A 16,612-nucleotide genomic window follows, 5' to 3' on the forward strand; every position below is an offset into this window, starting at 1 on the left:
CGGCGTGCGGCGAGCGCGTCTCGTATTTTTTTGTTTCCATTCGCTGTGTAGGCTGGGGACTGCCGATTTCGTCGGCCAGTTGGCAGAGGCGTCGGCGTTGAATGAATGAACCTAGACGATAAATAAATTTTTCTTCCTTCCAATTTGGTTCCTTTTTAACCAAATTTGAAAGGGTTTTCAGAAATGGGAGGGTTTGATGGACAACGGAAAAGATAAGAACAATGTTTGTTTGAGGACTCCTTGTGGTGCTAAGTTGTGTGGTTCGCTGTGCGGTCGCTTGGTTACCATGTCAACAACATCTCCAACGGCCCTTTGTATCCAAAACAAAGGAAAAATCGAAGAAAAAAATATCCCTCTCCGGCACCGTTTTACTCCTCCTGCGTAGCCAAAAGTGGTGTCCGGAAGGCTCCCTCTATCCACCGCCCTTTCGTCGTCTGTTTGGCTCCTTCGACTCCATTTCCTCATGCAATTGTCACCTAGCAGACGACGACGACAAAGCCCCGCCGCTGCCTACACATGTTTCTGCTCAAATCGAGATAAGAGAAGGAGAGAGGGGCATCAATGTGAGATTTGGATCTATCACCACCGCTGGAGGCAGATAGAGATGTGGAGGAAGCGTACGTGTGACGCTTGTGGGCACTGCTAGCGTGACGCAATCGCACGCCCAGACACGCAGCACGCTGGAAAAGGGAGGATCATGTGGAAAGGCGCGCGTGTGTGTGGAGAGTTCTCCTTCTCACTCGAGTGTGGTGACAGGGGTGAACTGCTACTGTTGTTGAGCGGGGATGAGTTTTTTGGGAGCGAAGTGATTTGGGAAGGGAGAAGAATCGGAAAAATTGAGGATTTTTAAAGATATGTAAATCTAATACTATTTTGTTTGACTATATTAATTCAAACAAAACTGATTTAAATATACCCATTAAAATTCTAGAAATTTTCATTATACCGAATAAGAGGATATGAAGGCGCTAGCTACAGAGGACAATCCAAAAGTCCAGTTTTGTATTAGAGTACACCGATATGGCAAACAAGTGTCCTCGTATGAACTAAAATGAATCGAATGTGGATAGTATCTGATTTTATTTTACAAGTACATCTTATTTAACAAATTTATGGCCGTTTGCATTTGGTGGAATGCAGAGGACGGATGGTTTGACCTTCCTTTTCGGGAACAAAAATCTCCAATGCTCCCAGTTAGTGAAAACTATCTCATCGGTCTTCAGCGAAGAAGAGGAAAATCTTATGTGCAACAGTAGACGCGAAGGAAAGAAAGAAGCCTAGCTGAGGAAACAAGGATAGGGACCGGTTTTGCTTGGTTTGTGATAGCAACACATTACACATGGTTAAGGGAATATTCACACAGACATGATATATTCCCCTGGGTCTAGGACACTAAGGACAGGAATATTTTGAAGGAAAAAAGAGATGCAATATGCTCCCCCACCCCACCCTAAATTATTTATGCAGTCCTATACATCGTCTCCGCCTCCCCGGATACTGACAGCACGACATGCATCATCAGTTCAGCACTTCTATATCATTATCATAACTAATTTCAAAGTTGCAGCCAGCCATCCATGCACACCGACGCGCCCATCCTATGCACCTGACCTGGCTAGCCATATATCTTCCTCTGGGCGTGACTGATTGATCGGGTTAGCTGTGTTGTGACTTCGTTTTCGTTGTTGCTGTCATTTCCAGAAACACATATAGTATGTGTACTCTTATCGACCCTACGACCGTACCAACTAGTGACACATGTACTGCTTGATCGAGAAACTTGTATTTCTCCTTCCCATATTAAATGCTATAATATTACACGTATTTTTTAATATAAATACTACAATCATATTTAGATAAATTCGAATCATTTAATATGAAACGCAGAAAGTGCTTGGCATGAAGTCAGCCGTGATGATCCTTAAAGTTTGGGGCAGTTCCTCTCCCAGGGCACAGCCCCCGTAACTGGTAGAAAAATTGAAATGTGTCGGAGCAGTCAAAGGGCAAATCTAAAAAATGCTTCGTTTTCTGTGACTTGTGCCTAATGATTTATTCTACCGATCCCCACTCATCATAGATGTTAGAGACAGTAGTATTTGCTACAAATGCAATCTTTGGTTGGCTCTTTTGACCTAACACACAATGATAATACAACGGCGAGACATTAAGGTCGAGCGATTAGGCTGGTGGTAACATAAAAGTAGTATCATGCAATGATTATGTTACTACCTTTGTAATGTATGGTACCATGGACATGATATATAGAATCCTCATTTATTGATTTACAAGAGAGATCATGTCTTGAAAAATGCTATGTTTATCGGTATCATATTATGATACTACTACTATCTCTTTCTTCATTTAATGATATGTCACGACATCTCAATGCTTATGTTACTTCCACTATAATCAACCTTAAGCTTGCAAAAGAATCATTGGTTACAACATAGCGATAGTATCTCAAAAGATTATCGTCGGGTCCAACCAATAAAGACTAATAATACCGAAATATGTCAACTTGGAGCCTGTTCTCAAAGACAACATACAAAAGCGAGCATCATTCATACAAATGAATTGAAGGTCAGACCTTGGGGTTCTTGTTTTGTATGATGGAACTTCAAGGCAAAAACTTTTTAAAATTACAACATTCATTCGTCAACCGTTGCCAAATTGAATGATTAGAGCTCTTTGGTTATAATGAGTTTTTATCGGATCGAAAACTACATTCTTGAAGCAATGCCTGCTATTTTACGAGAAAATTACTTAAAACCACCACAATTGGGGCACATGTCTAAGAAAACCACCTTTTTTAATTATTATTTTCAAATTACCACCACTTTTGTGCATAAACGTACTCCCGTGCACTGATTAGCCACTTAATACCGTTTTGATGCAAAATCTGACAAGAGAGCCCACATGCCAGTGCCACCGTGGCGCCACCCTGGACAACCCGTCCGAGCTGTCCGAACCTGACCACACCTGAGCCTAAAATGGTCCCGTCCCCATGCTGTTCCATCTCCGACCGACGGCCACTGCTTCGACGGGCCCCGCCACCCATCCTCCTCCATGCCGAGCTGCCCCTTCTCCTGCTCCTACTCCGGCGAGCTCGAGCCGCCGCATCCATTGGTCAAGATCCATGCCCATCTCCTGTACCGTGCGCGCTCGTAGTATCTGCCGCTCACTCGTCTTCTCCGTCTCCGGCAAAGATGCCGCCGCTCCTTATCTCCGTCCCCACAGCCTTCCGTGCCTCTCTGCCGTGCACAAGAGCTGCGCATCGTCGGCCTGAGTGCGAAGCTGCGCTCTCCTGAGCCCGCGCCCCGGTGGCTCCCCGCGTACCCCTGTCGCGCAGGTGCTCGTCGCCGCCGCCTGCAAGTGGAATCTCCCCGAGCCGTCACCTGCTGCTGCGGCTTCTGCAGATGGTCACCGGCGGTGGGACGCAGAGCTGCATCAAGTGGCGCATGGAGTAGTAGGGCTCCTCCTCCTCCCACTCGTCGTCGATGGCGGTGTGGAAGCCCGTCTCGAGCACCGTGCTCGCCAGGATGAGAAGGGGAGGGGTTGGGATCGGGGGAGGTTGGTGACGGCGCGAGGCCCGTGGAGGCGGAGCGTGACGGATTCGTAGGCGGAGGCGGCCTCCTCGCCGGTGCCACAAGCGCCGCCGCTGGCCCTGGTCCACTCCCCCGACCCCCCCGCCGCACGCCCGCGGAGGGAGTAGCTAAGAACCGGTGCAATAACTTGCTTTCCCAAACATGAAGAAAATATACGACGGTCACCCGTGCAGATTAAAACATTGGAGGTACTCAAATCCTTTTTTTTCCTTTTTTTATACTGAAGTCTACATATAGGAAGACATGATTTCAGCATGCACCATGTTGCACAATATATACTCCATTAGCACAATATACTATTTAAGCTAAAAAAAAAGCACAATATACTATTTCTCATTGGGACTTGGAAGATGGGAAGAAACAAGGCAAAGGTCATGGAGAATTGGAGACTGCGCATACTTTCCGACGGAGCTTAGTTTCTGTACGTGCGAGGTTTCAAAGGCTGGAGGAGAGCGAGAGTTCACACCGTGCTCACGTACCTTTACTTTGACCGAGGATGTGTCGCGCACGCGGTGTAAGAAAAAACAACTAAATTAGGGCACCATGTTGGGATAACTAGATCGCTTGTTTTATCTTTTTTTTATTAGTACGTACTTCCTTCGTTGTACTAAAACCACGACAAGTATTTAGAAATGGAGAGAGTAATATCGACGAGTTTTGCCCTCCAAAAAATAGAACGAGTTTGTTTGTTTCGACCTTACTTGCTCCGATCTCTAGGATTCACACACCGCACATTACCGTTGCATCATATACGTGCGGGCGTATGCTTTTTTTTTGTCGTTTATAATTAAAATGATATGGCTTTGCTATATCTAAGTTGTCTGATTTTTAGTTAGAGATAAGTTGATTTCTCAGCCGTTGGATATAGTTCGAAACAGATGGAAAAAAAAGAAGTAAATGAGATCTGGATACTAATCAACGATTCTGATTCGTCAAATTATTTTTAAACATTTTGTTTAAAATTAGGCAACTTAGATATTGCCACACCCAGAAAGATAATCCACCTTATGAAAGACAAATAACGTCAAAATGAACATTTTATCCCTGGTGGATCGAGGCAGCCTAAACAAGTTCTGACGTGCAAACGACACGTCCTGCTTCAAGAGTGTCGCAATATATTTTCATTGTGCACATGTACTTGGTCGCGGAGCTTCTTAATTTGCAATGCGGGCCTTGGCCCCTCCATCGTTGATGATTTATGTCTGGACCAGTAGCGATGAATGCAAATATTATCCAAAAGTGATTAAGATTTAAGAAAGGACAAGACAAGCTTAATCATTAGCAGTAGTGTTCCATACCTAAATATAATTTTAGTAGTTCTAACTTTGTCAACTGTTTCAAGTTTGACCAATTTCACAGAAAAATCTACAAACATCCAAAACTCTAAATTACTTTTATTAATTCTGGCATGACATGATTTTTCATAGTATATTTATTTAATATTTGAGATCTTGGTTGATTTTTCTACGAATTTGATCAAATTTTGATAAGTTTGATTAGCACAAAGATAGAAATTTTTATATTTACAATCGGATAGAGTAGTTCTTGGGTGCTTGGATTAGGTTGACAAAGCTTCAAAAGGGCATCGACTAGGCCGCATGTTGTATGTAGCGGCAAAATAAGAAAACAGTACGGAACCCTTTTTCTTAAACAATAAGTGGCAGTTGTAGGTACATGGAAAGATCAAGTGCGTGCATTTTTTCTATATTATATCAAGGGGAGCTATTTCGTTGTCAATATAAGGAGCTAGGATCATCATGGATTACATACGCGATGCTGTCCAAGTCAAGGGCGCCCATGCGCGACACGACGCACGAACTGCATGCATATGCCCCAATTGCCTAGCAAATCGATCAGACAGGAAGATCTTCAAAAATTAATTGAACATTTTCTTCCATAGAGCTGAAGAAAGAGATGCATTCATTTTCGCAGCTGGATTGATAGTTTTAGATAGCCTGGCCTGATAATTTTTGGTTCAGCATTGTATATATTTGTACATTTCTTTTTGCATTAATATAATTGTAGTAGATCATTGATCTATTGTTTTCCCTCAAAAAGTGGACAAGACTCACAAATTTCATATGATACAAATGTACCACGCATGCATAAACCCGACTTTGCCTGTAAAGATAGAGCATATTTATATACAGAACATTCAAATCCAAAGCTTCAGAAGACCTCTCACACATTCGCCTTTTTGAGCCGTCTATTTTCGTGTCTGGCCATATATACTTCTAGTAGTTTGATGAGCAGTGAGTAATACTGAGAGGCCAATAAATAATTTCGTAGAAAATATAGTAGCCATTCGTTCACTAGTGCTTTCAACCTTTGTAATGCCCCTTAGGAGTATATCCTAAGGGCAGGGGTGGAGGAAGAAAAAAAAATATGAGCGGAAAAAAAAAAAGATTATCAGAGAGGGCCAAAACACAAAAATGTATAACTTATTACATAGATACACAGAGACCTAACCAGAATTTACAAATCTTGGGGGGGGGGGGGGGGGGGGGGCTCCGCCAATGCCTAAGCTCGCAAATTTCATATAAATTTTAAATATCACCAGTTGTTTGTGCCCTTCTCCCATAGAAAACCCGTAAAGCATGAAAAACAGGCCAACACATCTGAATCCAATCTTCAGCACTTGATTTTTTTTTTTTGTACAATCATCCACGCCACCAGAAGAAATGCAGTTTGATCCAATCATTGGCACTAAAGAATTGATCCATCATCCATGTAACGAGAAAAAAGATTGACAATCATTCTAATAAAAAAATGCTACGAACATATATATCACTTAACAGTAGCCCAAATATCTCGAGAATAGTTCAAATTCACATTTCTCCACTAATAGCAAAGATTCACCTCTTATATTACTAACAAAAAAATATAGTAGTTTATATAATATTTAATTCACATTTCATGGCTCCATATTTTTGCAAAACTTTCTACCACTTTGTGATAGTCCAAATTGATCTACTAAGGTGTAAAGGCACCATCAATCCTACATTTTTGTCCAGCCATAGAAAATAAAACTATATGTTCTTTTGTGGAACATGTGGACATGCACTTTAATTGGCCGGTAGGATATATAAAACATGCATGACAACTAACTCTATGCACCAATCGATCTTTGTGGGTAAAAGGTTCATGAGACGCTTTTTTCAAGGGAAGAAAAATAGACCCACCATGCATCAACAAACCCACTCGTTTTCTCTATCGAGAAAAACTAAGAGAAACAATACTTTTTTCTTGAAAGAAGAAAAGAAAGGAGGCGTACGTGTCACATTAGTTGTTTGTTTTTTGGAAATTGTCATTAGTTGTTTGCATGGAGTAGTCAGGGACATTGTGCAAAACATGCTCACGTCAATGACGTCGCAGTCGTAGGCAGCTAACATCAATGGCACCCAAAACCATCGACCGGGGGTTCGGTCCTTGATTGTGACCTGCTCCCTCCATTTCACAAAAAATGGCACGCATACATTTCAAAATTTTATTTTGACCAACCATTCGACTAATGATTTCAGGTTTATGTGTTACAAAAATTATATCATTTGATTCGTATATCAAAAACCTTTCCCACGATATAAATTTTTAACATATAATCTACATACAATTGGTCTAATCGTTGGTAAAAGTTTGATCTCGAAAAGTGTGGGCGCCATTCTTTGTGAAAAGGAGGAAGTAAATAGTTAGGCGCTAGCTAGGCTAGGCTATATTAAGCACTAGTCTCTCTGTTTGAAAACTTTGGATCAACTGACTCTTGGCTGACTTGGATGTGTCTTTTTTTGCAGACATGATGCCAGAACCATATGTCGAAATTGAACGCGTAAAAAATCGTCTTGATGCTATAGCACGATCTGATTCAATGACTCTAGCCTTCTGGTCAAACCTTGACAAGGGTTATACCATTGCATTGCTGCAAGATCGAGTTGCAAGAGCTGTGGTCTGCCTGAAGTCCTGTAGCCACTGTTTGACTGAAGTGCACCACAACTTGTTCCCGGAGCTTCCTGTTCCTATGGATCTGAAGGGATTGATCGAGAGGTTTTGCGAAGGAGCAGTGGTGACGCATAAACAATTGGTGGAGGGGGCTGTTCTACCCCTCTCGTTTGTCCGGCTGCGCTACCCTCACTAAATCTGGACTCTCTGCATCTGACTCCCTCCAGTGTTTCAAACGATGCTCAGCTTGGACCGATTTATGACATGATGGAGCACACAGCACGCCAGTTGGTCACTCTTATGACTTTGGAGTAAACTAGTCCTTTGTATCCGTTGAAGGTATAGGCATAGTTGCATCAGTAGTATTTTTACTAGCTGCGCGACTAGCGCTCCCGGTGGGAGTAGCCCCCGGGTCTGTGCATGACTGGTTTGCAATCATGTGTAGACCCAAATACTTTGAAATCCTTTGTAACGTACTGGTAGCTTCTGGCATCTTTGAAGGGGGTCGCACCTCTGTTTTGTAACTTCTTTGATCTTAATAACTGAGAAACAATGTGATCCCAATTTTGCATATTTGGGAATCGCCGATCGTTGAACAATGTTTTGCTGATGCACTTCACGAGATAACCAGTGAGTGTCGGGTGCGTCCAATGACAAGTTTGGGCCGATTGGACGCAGCCCCCGAGTGTCGGGTGCGTCCAATGATAAGTTTGGGGCTGATTGGACGCAGCCCCCGAGTGTCGGGTGCGTCCAATGACAAGTTTAGGGTCGATTGGACCCATCCCCCGAGTGTCGGGTGCGTCCAATGACAAGTTTTGGGTCGATTGGACGCAGCCCCCGACTGTCGGGTGCGTCCAATGACAGGTTTTAGGGTCGATCTCTCAGCTTTGAGCTTGATGCGACCGTATCAGGGTAAGTAAGAGGAAAGAATTCTAAGTAGAGGAACATAAATACTTTTATCGAGTACTGATGGTACAAGAGGGCATTTAAAAATGTGGAGAAAAACAAGGAAACAGGCGAGAAACTGGAAAAATAAAAATAAAAAATTCAAGCAAAAGCCTGGCGCATTCGCGGCGCGATTGCGTGGCGTTCCGCATCTTTCTTCTTGTGTCCCCTGCTCTGAATTGGAGTTTGAGGGGGAGATCCTTGGTTCTCATATCCCGCAGTCGAGTTGGCTGAATAGCCATGTCGAGGCATGGATGAGCTCGCTGGTATGTGCTTGAACTGACTCACTCTTTGGTAGGCGACTTTTGAGTTACACTGCATGGGCTGCAAAGCCGGCTTGGCGTTCTCGTTGTTTTAGTGCGCCTGCTAGAGGGACTCCCGATGTTGCGAGTGGGGGAGCCCAGCGAGCCAGTTTTCCTTACTTGGTAAGGCTACTGGCCGAGTCAGCGTTGGCCTCCCTTGATGAAGGGGCCTGCGCTTCCTCTGTCTTCGAGTCTGTGCCGCCTGTGGCCTCAATGGCTCTTTTCTTAAGGACGGAATTTTGGTCGTCGTCTGTTAAGAGGTAGGCTTGACTAACCTGGTCCTGCGCAGTGAGTGACTCGGAAATTTTATGGAATTCACGGTCACAATGGTCAGACCGTAGGAAACTTCTAGAGATAGTTATCACGCCGTTGGGTCCAGACATTTTAAGCTTAAGGTAAGCTTAATGCGGGACTGCCATAAAATGTGCCAGCGCTACACGACTCAATACCACGTGGTACTTGGAGGGCCAGTCGATCACTTTGAAGTCGAGTCTTTCGCGTCTGAAGTTATCGGGCGTGCCGAACACCACGTCTAGGTTAACTTTGCCCAGTGGAGTGGCTGCTTTTCCTGGGATGATCCCGTGGAAGGTTGTCTTCGTGGGGGCTAGCTTTGTTGTTGAGCGATTCATCTTTCATAGGGTGTCGACATAGATAATGTTCAGCCCACTTCCGCCATCGATGAACACTTTGTTCAACATGAAGCCTCCAATCTGTGCGTCGAGCACCAATGCTGCGTTCCCAGGTTGCGGGATGCAGGGTGGGTGATCTTCTCTGGAGAATGTGATCTCCATTTCAGACCAGTCGAGGTACTCCGTTGAAGAGGGAGGTGACCTCACGGCCATATGAACCTACCGAGTTATGGACTTCTGGACCCGATTAGTGGGTTTTCCTTTTTGAATCATGCAGATGTGTCCGACCAGAGTTGGATATGAGTTGGCGACCGTTGTCGGTGCTTATGGTGGTGGTGCAAGTGCTACTGGGTGCACCGCACCGGCAAAACTGGTTGGGCACGGAGGAGGAGGAGGAGGAGGAGCACCAATGGGTAGCGCTCCTGGTATGGGAGGCGGCAAAGGTGCAATTGATTCCTTCATTGGGGTACGGATGCGACTCAGGTAGCTGCAAGAAGCCAGCACCGGCTGTCGACTGTTGTGTCCTGGCAAACTCATCCTGTAGCTCCTTGAAACGCCGGCACTCGGCTAGAGGGTGACTTGGCTTGATGTTGCCTTGTTCATCCCTGTAGACGTGAAACGGGCAAGGGGAAGCCAACTGTTGAGAGAGTGTAGGTTGGTTCCCTTTTCTCTGCCATTGTTGCTTGCGCTTGTCACCACCTTGAAAACCTCCACCACAACTCCCGTTCTCTCGCGAGCCAAAATCTGAAGTAGAGGCGGCCGCGATGAAATCAGGTGGGTGGGACTCTTCAAAGACTCGGTTTTTGCGCTTCCTCCTTCGATCATGACCACAATCGCCCTCTTCCTCTAGGGATCGATGGCATTCATTGCGAACTAAATCTTCACCGTCAGCCCATGGATTGGCGATTTCCATCAGGTAGCTGATGGTTGCGGGCCGAACACGACCCAATTCCTCCTTGAGCTCGACTCGTCGGAGTCCTCGCTTGAAAGCGTCTATGGCACTCTCATCGAAGACTTCCTCAGAAGCATGTTTGGTGTTGGTCCAGCGCTGGATGTACGAACGGATGGATTCTCCCTCCTTTTGAATGCAAGCCCGGAGTTGCTCGAGGGAGACGGGTCGTTTGTACGTGGACCTGAAGTTGCGGGTGAAAGCTTGGACGAGCTCATCCCTTGAGCCAATGTCGTCTCGTGGTAAGCCGGTTAGCCACGTGCGTGCAAGGCCTTTGATTTGCAACTGCAGGCACTGCATGGCGGTAGTACGAGAACCACCTTGGCAGCGAATCCCAGTGAGGTAGTCCTTGAACCAAGTTTTGGGCTCTTGAGTGCCGTCATACTTTGCTAGATCAGTCGGTGGTTTGAAGTTCCTGGGCATCCTAGCTTGGCGGATGCGACGGCGGAAGCAAGGCGCTCCGCATGTTTCGGCCTCATGATCGGGGTCCGGCGAGTGGTCGCGATACCTATTTCGCCGGTCGTGGTTTGCGACCCGGGGGGACCCCTGTGTTTCCCTTGGGTGCGAGTCGCGCTCCCTGCGGCCTCGAGGAGGTGGGTCGAAGTCGTGCTGGATTTCGCCTTCGTGGCGGGATGGAGTCCTGTCCCGCGGCGGCCTTCGGTTGTTAAAATCTTGACTGATACAAGAATCCCCTGCCCTATTCAATCCTTCCAGAATCTGCTTGTCAGGCCGCGAGCGCGGGTCACTGTCGGGTGGCTGGATTGTTTGTAGGTAGGTATTGACTGCAAGCAAGGCAGGCTCCGGGGTTTCTGGTATCATATCGCCATGGCCGTCGTCGACCGACATGAAAATTGGAGCCTGTCGGCGAATCTTTCCCTGAAGGAGAAAGGAGAGGCAACTCCGGAGTCGGAGCAGTTGGACCCGGCAGTCGAATCATACTGGATTGGACGTGGAACTCGCCAAATATGAGATCCAAACGAGCATCAAGCTTGTCGAGGACTGCGGGGTTGGCTTGAAGGCAAGCAGTAGAGGACTCGAAAGTCACCGACTCCGCCTGAGTCGATGATGGTTTATCTGGATTTGAAACCGCTGAGATCGTGACTCCAACACATGTCTTTCCCACAGACGGCGCCAATGACGAAGGGGTGACTTTGATAACGTCCATATTGATGGACTTGTATCTAAGAAAGATTTCGAGTGTGTTTGTGAACTCGTCGGCTAACAAGGACATAGGGAACACGATTTACCCAGATTCAGGGCCCTCGATGAGGTAATACCCCAACGTCCTGCTTGTCTGATCTGTATTGCAGAGTCGATTACAATGGGGTGCCGCAGAGGCTAGATGCACATAGTCGATGAGTGCATCTAGGCAACTTCTATCTAAGTTAGGGTGTCCTCTTGGCTCCCCCTCCTGGTCCTTTATATATGCAGGAACCCAGGTCTCTAAGGTAGAGTCCAAATCGGTTACAATGACAAAATATACTCTAATTAATCTTCCTTATATTGAGTCACAAGATTTGGCATGTAGGCTTCCTTGTGGGCCCCTAGCTGGGCTGTACCGGGTATACTCGAGTCGAGTACGTGGTTAGTCATAACCACGTCAGTCTCCTTCTCCTTGTACACGACCTTCTTCACGTACATCGTATACCTCTTGTTAGTGTGGAGAGGGATACACACCCTTCTTCACGTACATCGTATACCTGTTGTTAGCGCGGAGAGGGACTCTTTCGGGATTTGAGAGACTCTTCACGGGTCAAATTGATTCCCTAAATGACATGGAGACGCGGGGGGGGGGGGGGGGGATGCCCCCTATCTCCAAATGCGCGAGAACTTGATGAAACATCATCGAAATTGTTGGTGGATTCGCCCACGACGTCTTCGATACGCTCCTTCTCGTGTGTCACGAACAAAGGCCGGATTTGTAATCAACACCCGTGGCTGGCAGACACTCGTCACCTTTTATGAAGCATCGCATCGTGAATTGTTCCGCATCTTCTCCTTGTGTGATGAGGTGGACGCCTCCCCAGTTGACGCGGCTGGTCGTGTCCGACCAAGGGCCAATATTTTCGTACTCACCGTAGAAGAGCCGGTTGACGTTGGGGTTGCCGTTCCACTCGAGCCATCCTTTCGGCGTTACAATCTTGGACAAGTTTAATACCATAGGCTAAAGAACAAGATTAGAAAGAATATCTAATTGTCAGGTTTCACGTGTTTTGGCTCACCATGATGGTCTCCTTCTCCTTATACACGCCCTTCTTCACGTACATCGTATACCTCTTGTTACTGCGGAGAGGGATACACGCCCTTTTTCACGTACCTCTTGTTACTGCGCAGAGGGATACACGCCCTTCTTCACGGGTCAAATGAATTCCCCAGATGACATGGATATGCGAGGGGGGGGGGGGGCAAATGCCCCCTATCTCCAATGCGCGAGAACTTGGCAGAACATCATCGAAATTGTTGGTGGATTCGCCCACGACATCTTCGATACGCTCATTCTCGTGTGTCATGATCAGAGGCCGGATGTGTAATCAACGCCCGTGGCTGCTAATTGTCAGGTTTCACGTGTCTTGGCAATCGAAATCCCCAAACAGGACATGAATTCTTTCTCTTGTTCTTGATGATATTGTAATGGATGGCGAGCCTATCTCTTGCTTTTTCGCCAACAAATCCGAACTATCTTGAAAAATAGAAGGATAGATAAAATTCCAATGGCCGTTGGACATGATTCGATTCGACGTTGAAGAATCAAGAATTTCCCTATCTTTTTTACCATAAGTATTCATTTGATCTTGATCCTTGTGGAGTGAAAAAGACCCTATACTGGATCTGCACATACTTACTGCCAATATCCATAAATGACTTGTTTTTGGTAATCGACGGAGATTACCATATTGATATTCGGACTTAACAATCCCAAATAATTCGCTTAGGAGTCAGTACATAAAGATTTAATTTCATCTCTTTGATTTGTTCTCCTCTTCTAAGGTTATAGCTTTCGTGTTAGCTTCATCAATGTTACCCACCAAATAAAAAGCCTGCTCGGGTAGGCCATCTAATTCTCCGGTAGATGCAGGGGAGGGGGGTGGGCAAATGCCCCCTATCTCCCAATGCGCGAGAACTTGGTAGAACATCATTGAAATTGTTGGTGGATTCGCCCACGACGTCTTCGATACGCTCATTCTTGTGAGCCACGATCAGAGGCCAAATGTGTAATCAACACACGTGGTTGCTAATTGTCAGGTTCCACATGCCTTGGCAAATTGATTCTCCAGATGAGAGGGAGACGAGGGGGGGGGGGGGCAAATGCCCCTATCTCCAAATGCGCGAAAACTTAGCAGAACATCATCGAAATTGTTTATGAATATTGGATAGCAGGTCAATCAGGCACAGAGAGGCTGAGTTGTAATAGAAGTTCAACGGTGTATGGTACAAGACTATTTATGCTGTCATGATTGGTTGTCGACTTCCGAGGTGGTACTAAATTTTTTCGACGGACGGTTGCGGGTCAAAAAATTCAGGGACCCTAAGCGGTTGCGGGCCGAAGAATTCTTGGGTCCATGTCAGCAAGTTGATTTTGGACACGCTCGCAAGCTGCTACGTACAGCTCGCCATTTCGCTAAAAAAAACTCGCCATGGAAAAGCTTGTCGATCGTCAGCGGCTCAGAGCTGTGCATGCATGGACGGATGGTTTTGCAGGAGTCACCTCCCGTCTCTAGCCCACTACGTTAACCTTTGGTCACTCTGGACAAATTCTTTCTGCATGCTGCGATGGTGACTCATTGAGGAACGCCGAGCTACTCCTCGTCCACCTGTAAGAATGCAAGATTGAGTTACATTGATCCATCGATGCATGTTAAATATGTATGCACTATATATGCACATGCATAAGGTGCGTACCAGTTGCGGCTCTTGTTGGGGCTTGCGACGGCATCGCCGTTGCCGTGGACGACACTAGTCATCGCCGGCGGCGATGAAAGGGCGTGAGGAAGAGTCGACACACGCATGGGCATCGGTCTCTCCTGCCAAAACGTTATTTAGTTAGGACATCTCCAACAAGCTGAGTCAACTGTTACTACAACATGACAAGGCAACATTTTGATGATGTAAATGTTAAAGCAAAAGCAAAATTACAAAGATGATTAATTTCTCTCTCCAGAGAGAAACTGATACTACACCGACACCAAAAGCCTAAGTAATAGCTACATTCACTATTGGACAATGACTTAGCACCATGCTTTTGTGGGACCAACTATAAGGAATTATAGATCTTTTTGAAGTCTTAAGTAACAAGGTGAAAAAAAACTACTACTAGTCCATCCAACAAAGGATGTCTCAATTTTGACTAAATTTGAATGCATCTATATACCAAGTCATGTCTAGATAAATTTAAATTTTGATAAACTTGAAATATTTTTAATTTGTTGGAAAGAGGGAGTAATACTTGTCCAAGAGGTTGTTATTATTTTCAAGTCCGTTCCCTCTCTTTTTTAGGAACCAATGGATTGTTGGGATGACACATATACATGCATGTGTTCAAATATATGCAAAAGCAGAAGGGAAATAATTAGATACATGCCTGCAACCGATAGTACTTACCACACGGGGAGGGGAGGCAATCAGCGGCGGCGAGCTGACGACGACGATCTCGGCGTCCGGCTTCTTTTGCTGCCTCCAGAAGGCGTCCACGTCCTCCTTGGTCAGCGACCGGTTCCTCATGAAACGAACTATACACACATGCAACAGCTGGTTTTATTGCACACAAGCTAGCCTATTAATATACGAAGAGACACACACACGCACATATAGAGTGGCCGGGAGAATTAATTAACCTTTGTCGTCGTCGGCGAGCACCTGTGAACTCCAGCCAGCCATCAGAGAACCCATGGAGCTCCTGCCTCGCCGTGTGCGATCGATCAAACAGCTTGGCCGATCGTTATGTGTACGTATTTGGAGAAAGAATATCGTGTGTGCGTGTGTGTGTGTATGAGAGATCGAAGTCACATATGGTGGCAAGCCTCAGCAGCTGGTCATTTTATACTACTGTACTTAGCAAGCGCGGATAAGCTTGAACCAGGCCATATCCATGTACACGCCGACATGAGTACGTACGTACACATCGTACGCGTGTAGGCCATGCATGCATGCCGGGGCAGTAGTCAGTGTTGCGTGGTACGTATGCCGTGCGGCTGTTTTGTCACCATGCATATATCCTTTCGATCGTGTGTGCAGGTCATCGTTATCGGCATTCGGCATATATATGCATATTTAACAACCTCTTTTCTACGCCAGCTTAGACGAAAATTGGTACTACGCCGTATGTGCGAGAGTACACATGACCAAGTGTTCTTTGATGAGTCACGCTCATGCATATATATATCCGGATGCGGATAGGATCCAACCGGGCCGCTGACGCTCCACCAAAACCAAATGTAGGTCGGTTTTGAGATTTGAACCAGAGAAAAATACGCAAAAAAAATGTGAACTTCTTGGCCGAACTAAACTTCTGCAGATTATATCTTTCTCGTTTATATTCTGTGAACTTCCTATCGATTTCGAACAACGGACGGTAATTCGAAATCTGCTCTTAAACCGTAAGGAATTAGCAAAACCTTTATACACGACAAGTTGCGTTTAGTTCATAACTTTCCAACGCCGTATCATTTGCATCATTCCGACAAGTGCTTCAAAATATATCGTAGAAACACCGTCCGCTGTTTTTTGTTTGGTCTTAATCTGGTGGACGGTAATTTGCAAACTGCTTTTAAACCGTTAAGAATTAGCAAAAACGTTATAAACAAAAAAGTTGTGCCTGGTTCATAACTTTCCAACGCTGTATAATTTGCATCATTCCAACAAGTGGTTCAAAATATATCGTAGAACTACCGATTGCCTCCGCCGTCGATCGCTCGCTCGCACCGGAGAAGAAGGTCCGCTCGCCCGCGACGGGAGGTAGCTCGCCGGTTCTGTCGCGGGCTAGCTCGCGTTGACCTCCGCCGCTGCTCACTCGCCCGCGCCGGGGGAAGAAGGTGGTAGCCGGGGGGCGTGTCGGGAGGAGGTGCCGCGGGCTCCTTCGCGTCGGCCTCCCCCGCCGCTCGCTCGCCTGCGTCGGTGGTAGGAGGCGGTAGTTGGGAATAGTTCATGTTTAAGGTAAAGAGGAACTCTTAGAATAGGTTCATGTTTAGTCCGGGGTGTAGTTACTCCCACCTTTTAACGGGCTGCGGGCACAGTAAAAATTAATTTATCTAA

At 45.9% G+C, this 16,612-nt stretch overlaps 1 protein-coding gene across 1 annotated transcript; it reads right to left on the reverse strand.

Moving 5' to 3' along the window:
• Positions 1–13,742: 13,742 nt before the first annotated feature.
• Positions 13,743–15,376, reverse strand: LOC100827080. Its single transcript, XM_003571835.4, has 4 exons — positions 15,196–15,376; positions 14,963–15,090; positions 14,264–14,385; positions 13,743–14,175 (listed from the first exon to the last, which is right to left on the reverse strand). The coding sequence occupies exons 1-4, from the start codon at positions 15,248–15,250 to the stop codon at positions 14,103–14,105; spliced, it is 378 nt and encodes a 125-aa protein (XP_003571883.1). The 5' UTR covers positions 15,251–15,376; the 3' UTR covers positions 13,743–14,102.
• Positions 15,377–16,612: the final 1,236 nt, after the last annotated feature.

Source organism: Brachypodium distachyon, chromosome 3 (genome assembly GCF_000005505.3).
Source record: "Brachypodium distachyon strain Bd21 chromosome 3, Brachypodium_distachyon_v3.0, whole genome shotgun sequence".
Taxonomy (NCBI): Eukaryota; Viridiplantae; Streptophyta; class Magnoliopsida; order Poales; family Poaceae; genus Brachypodium; species Brachypodium distachyon.

Bases quoted from the DNA above. Each gene is read 5' to 3' on its own strand.
- LOC100827080 (XM_003571835.4), bottom strand. From the start codon at position 15,250: ATGGGTTCTCTGATGGCTGGCTGGAGTTCACAGGTGCTCGCCGACGAC. The intron at 15,091-15,195 runs GTTAATTAATTC...ATGTGTGTATAG, and splicing joins GCTCGCCGACGACGACAAAG to TTCGTTTCATGAGGAACCGG. The intron at 14,386-14,962 runs GTAAGTACTATC...ACGTTTTGGCAG, and splicing joins TTGCCTCCCCTCCCCGTGTG to GAGAGACCGATGCCCATGCG.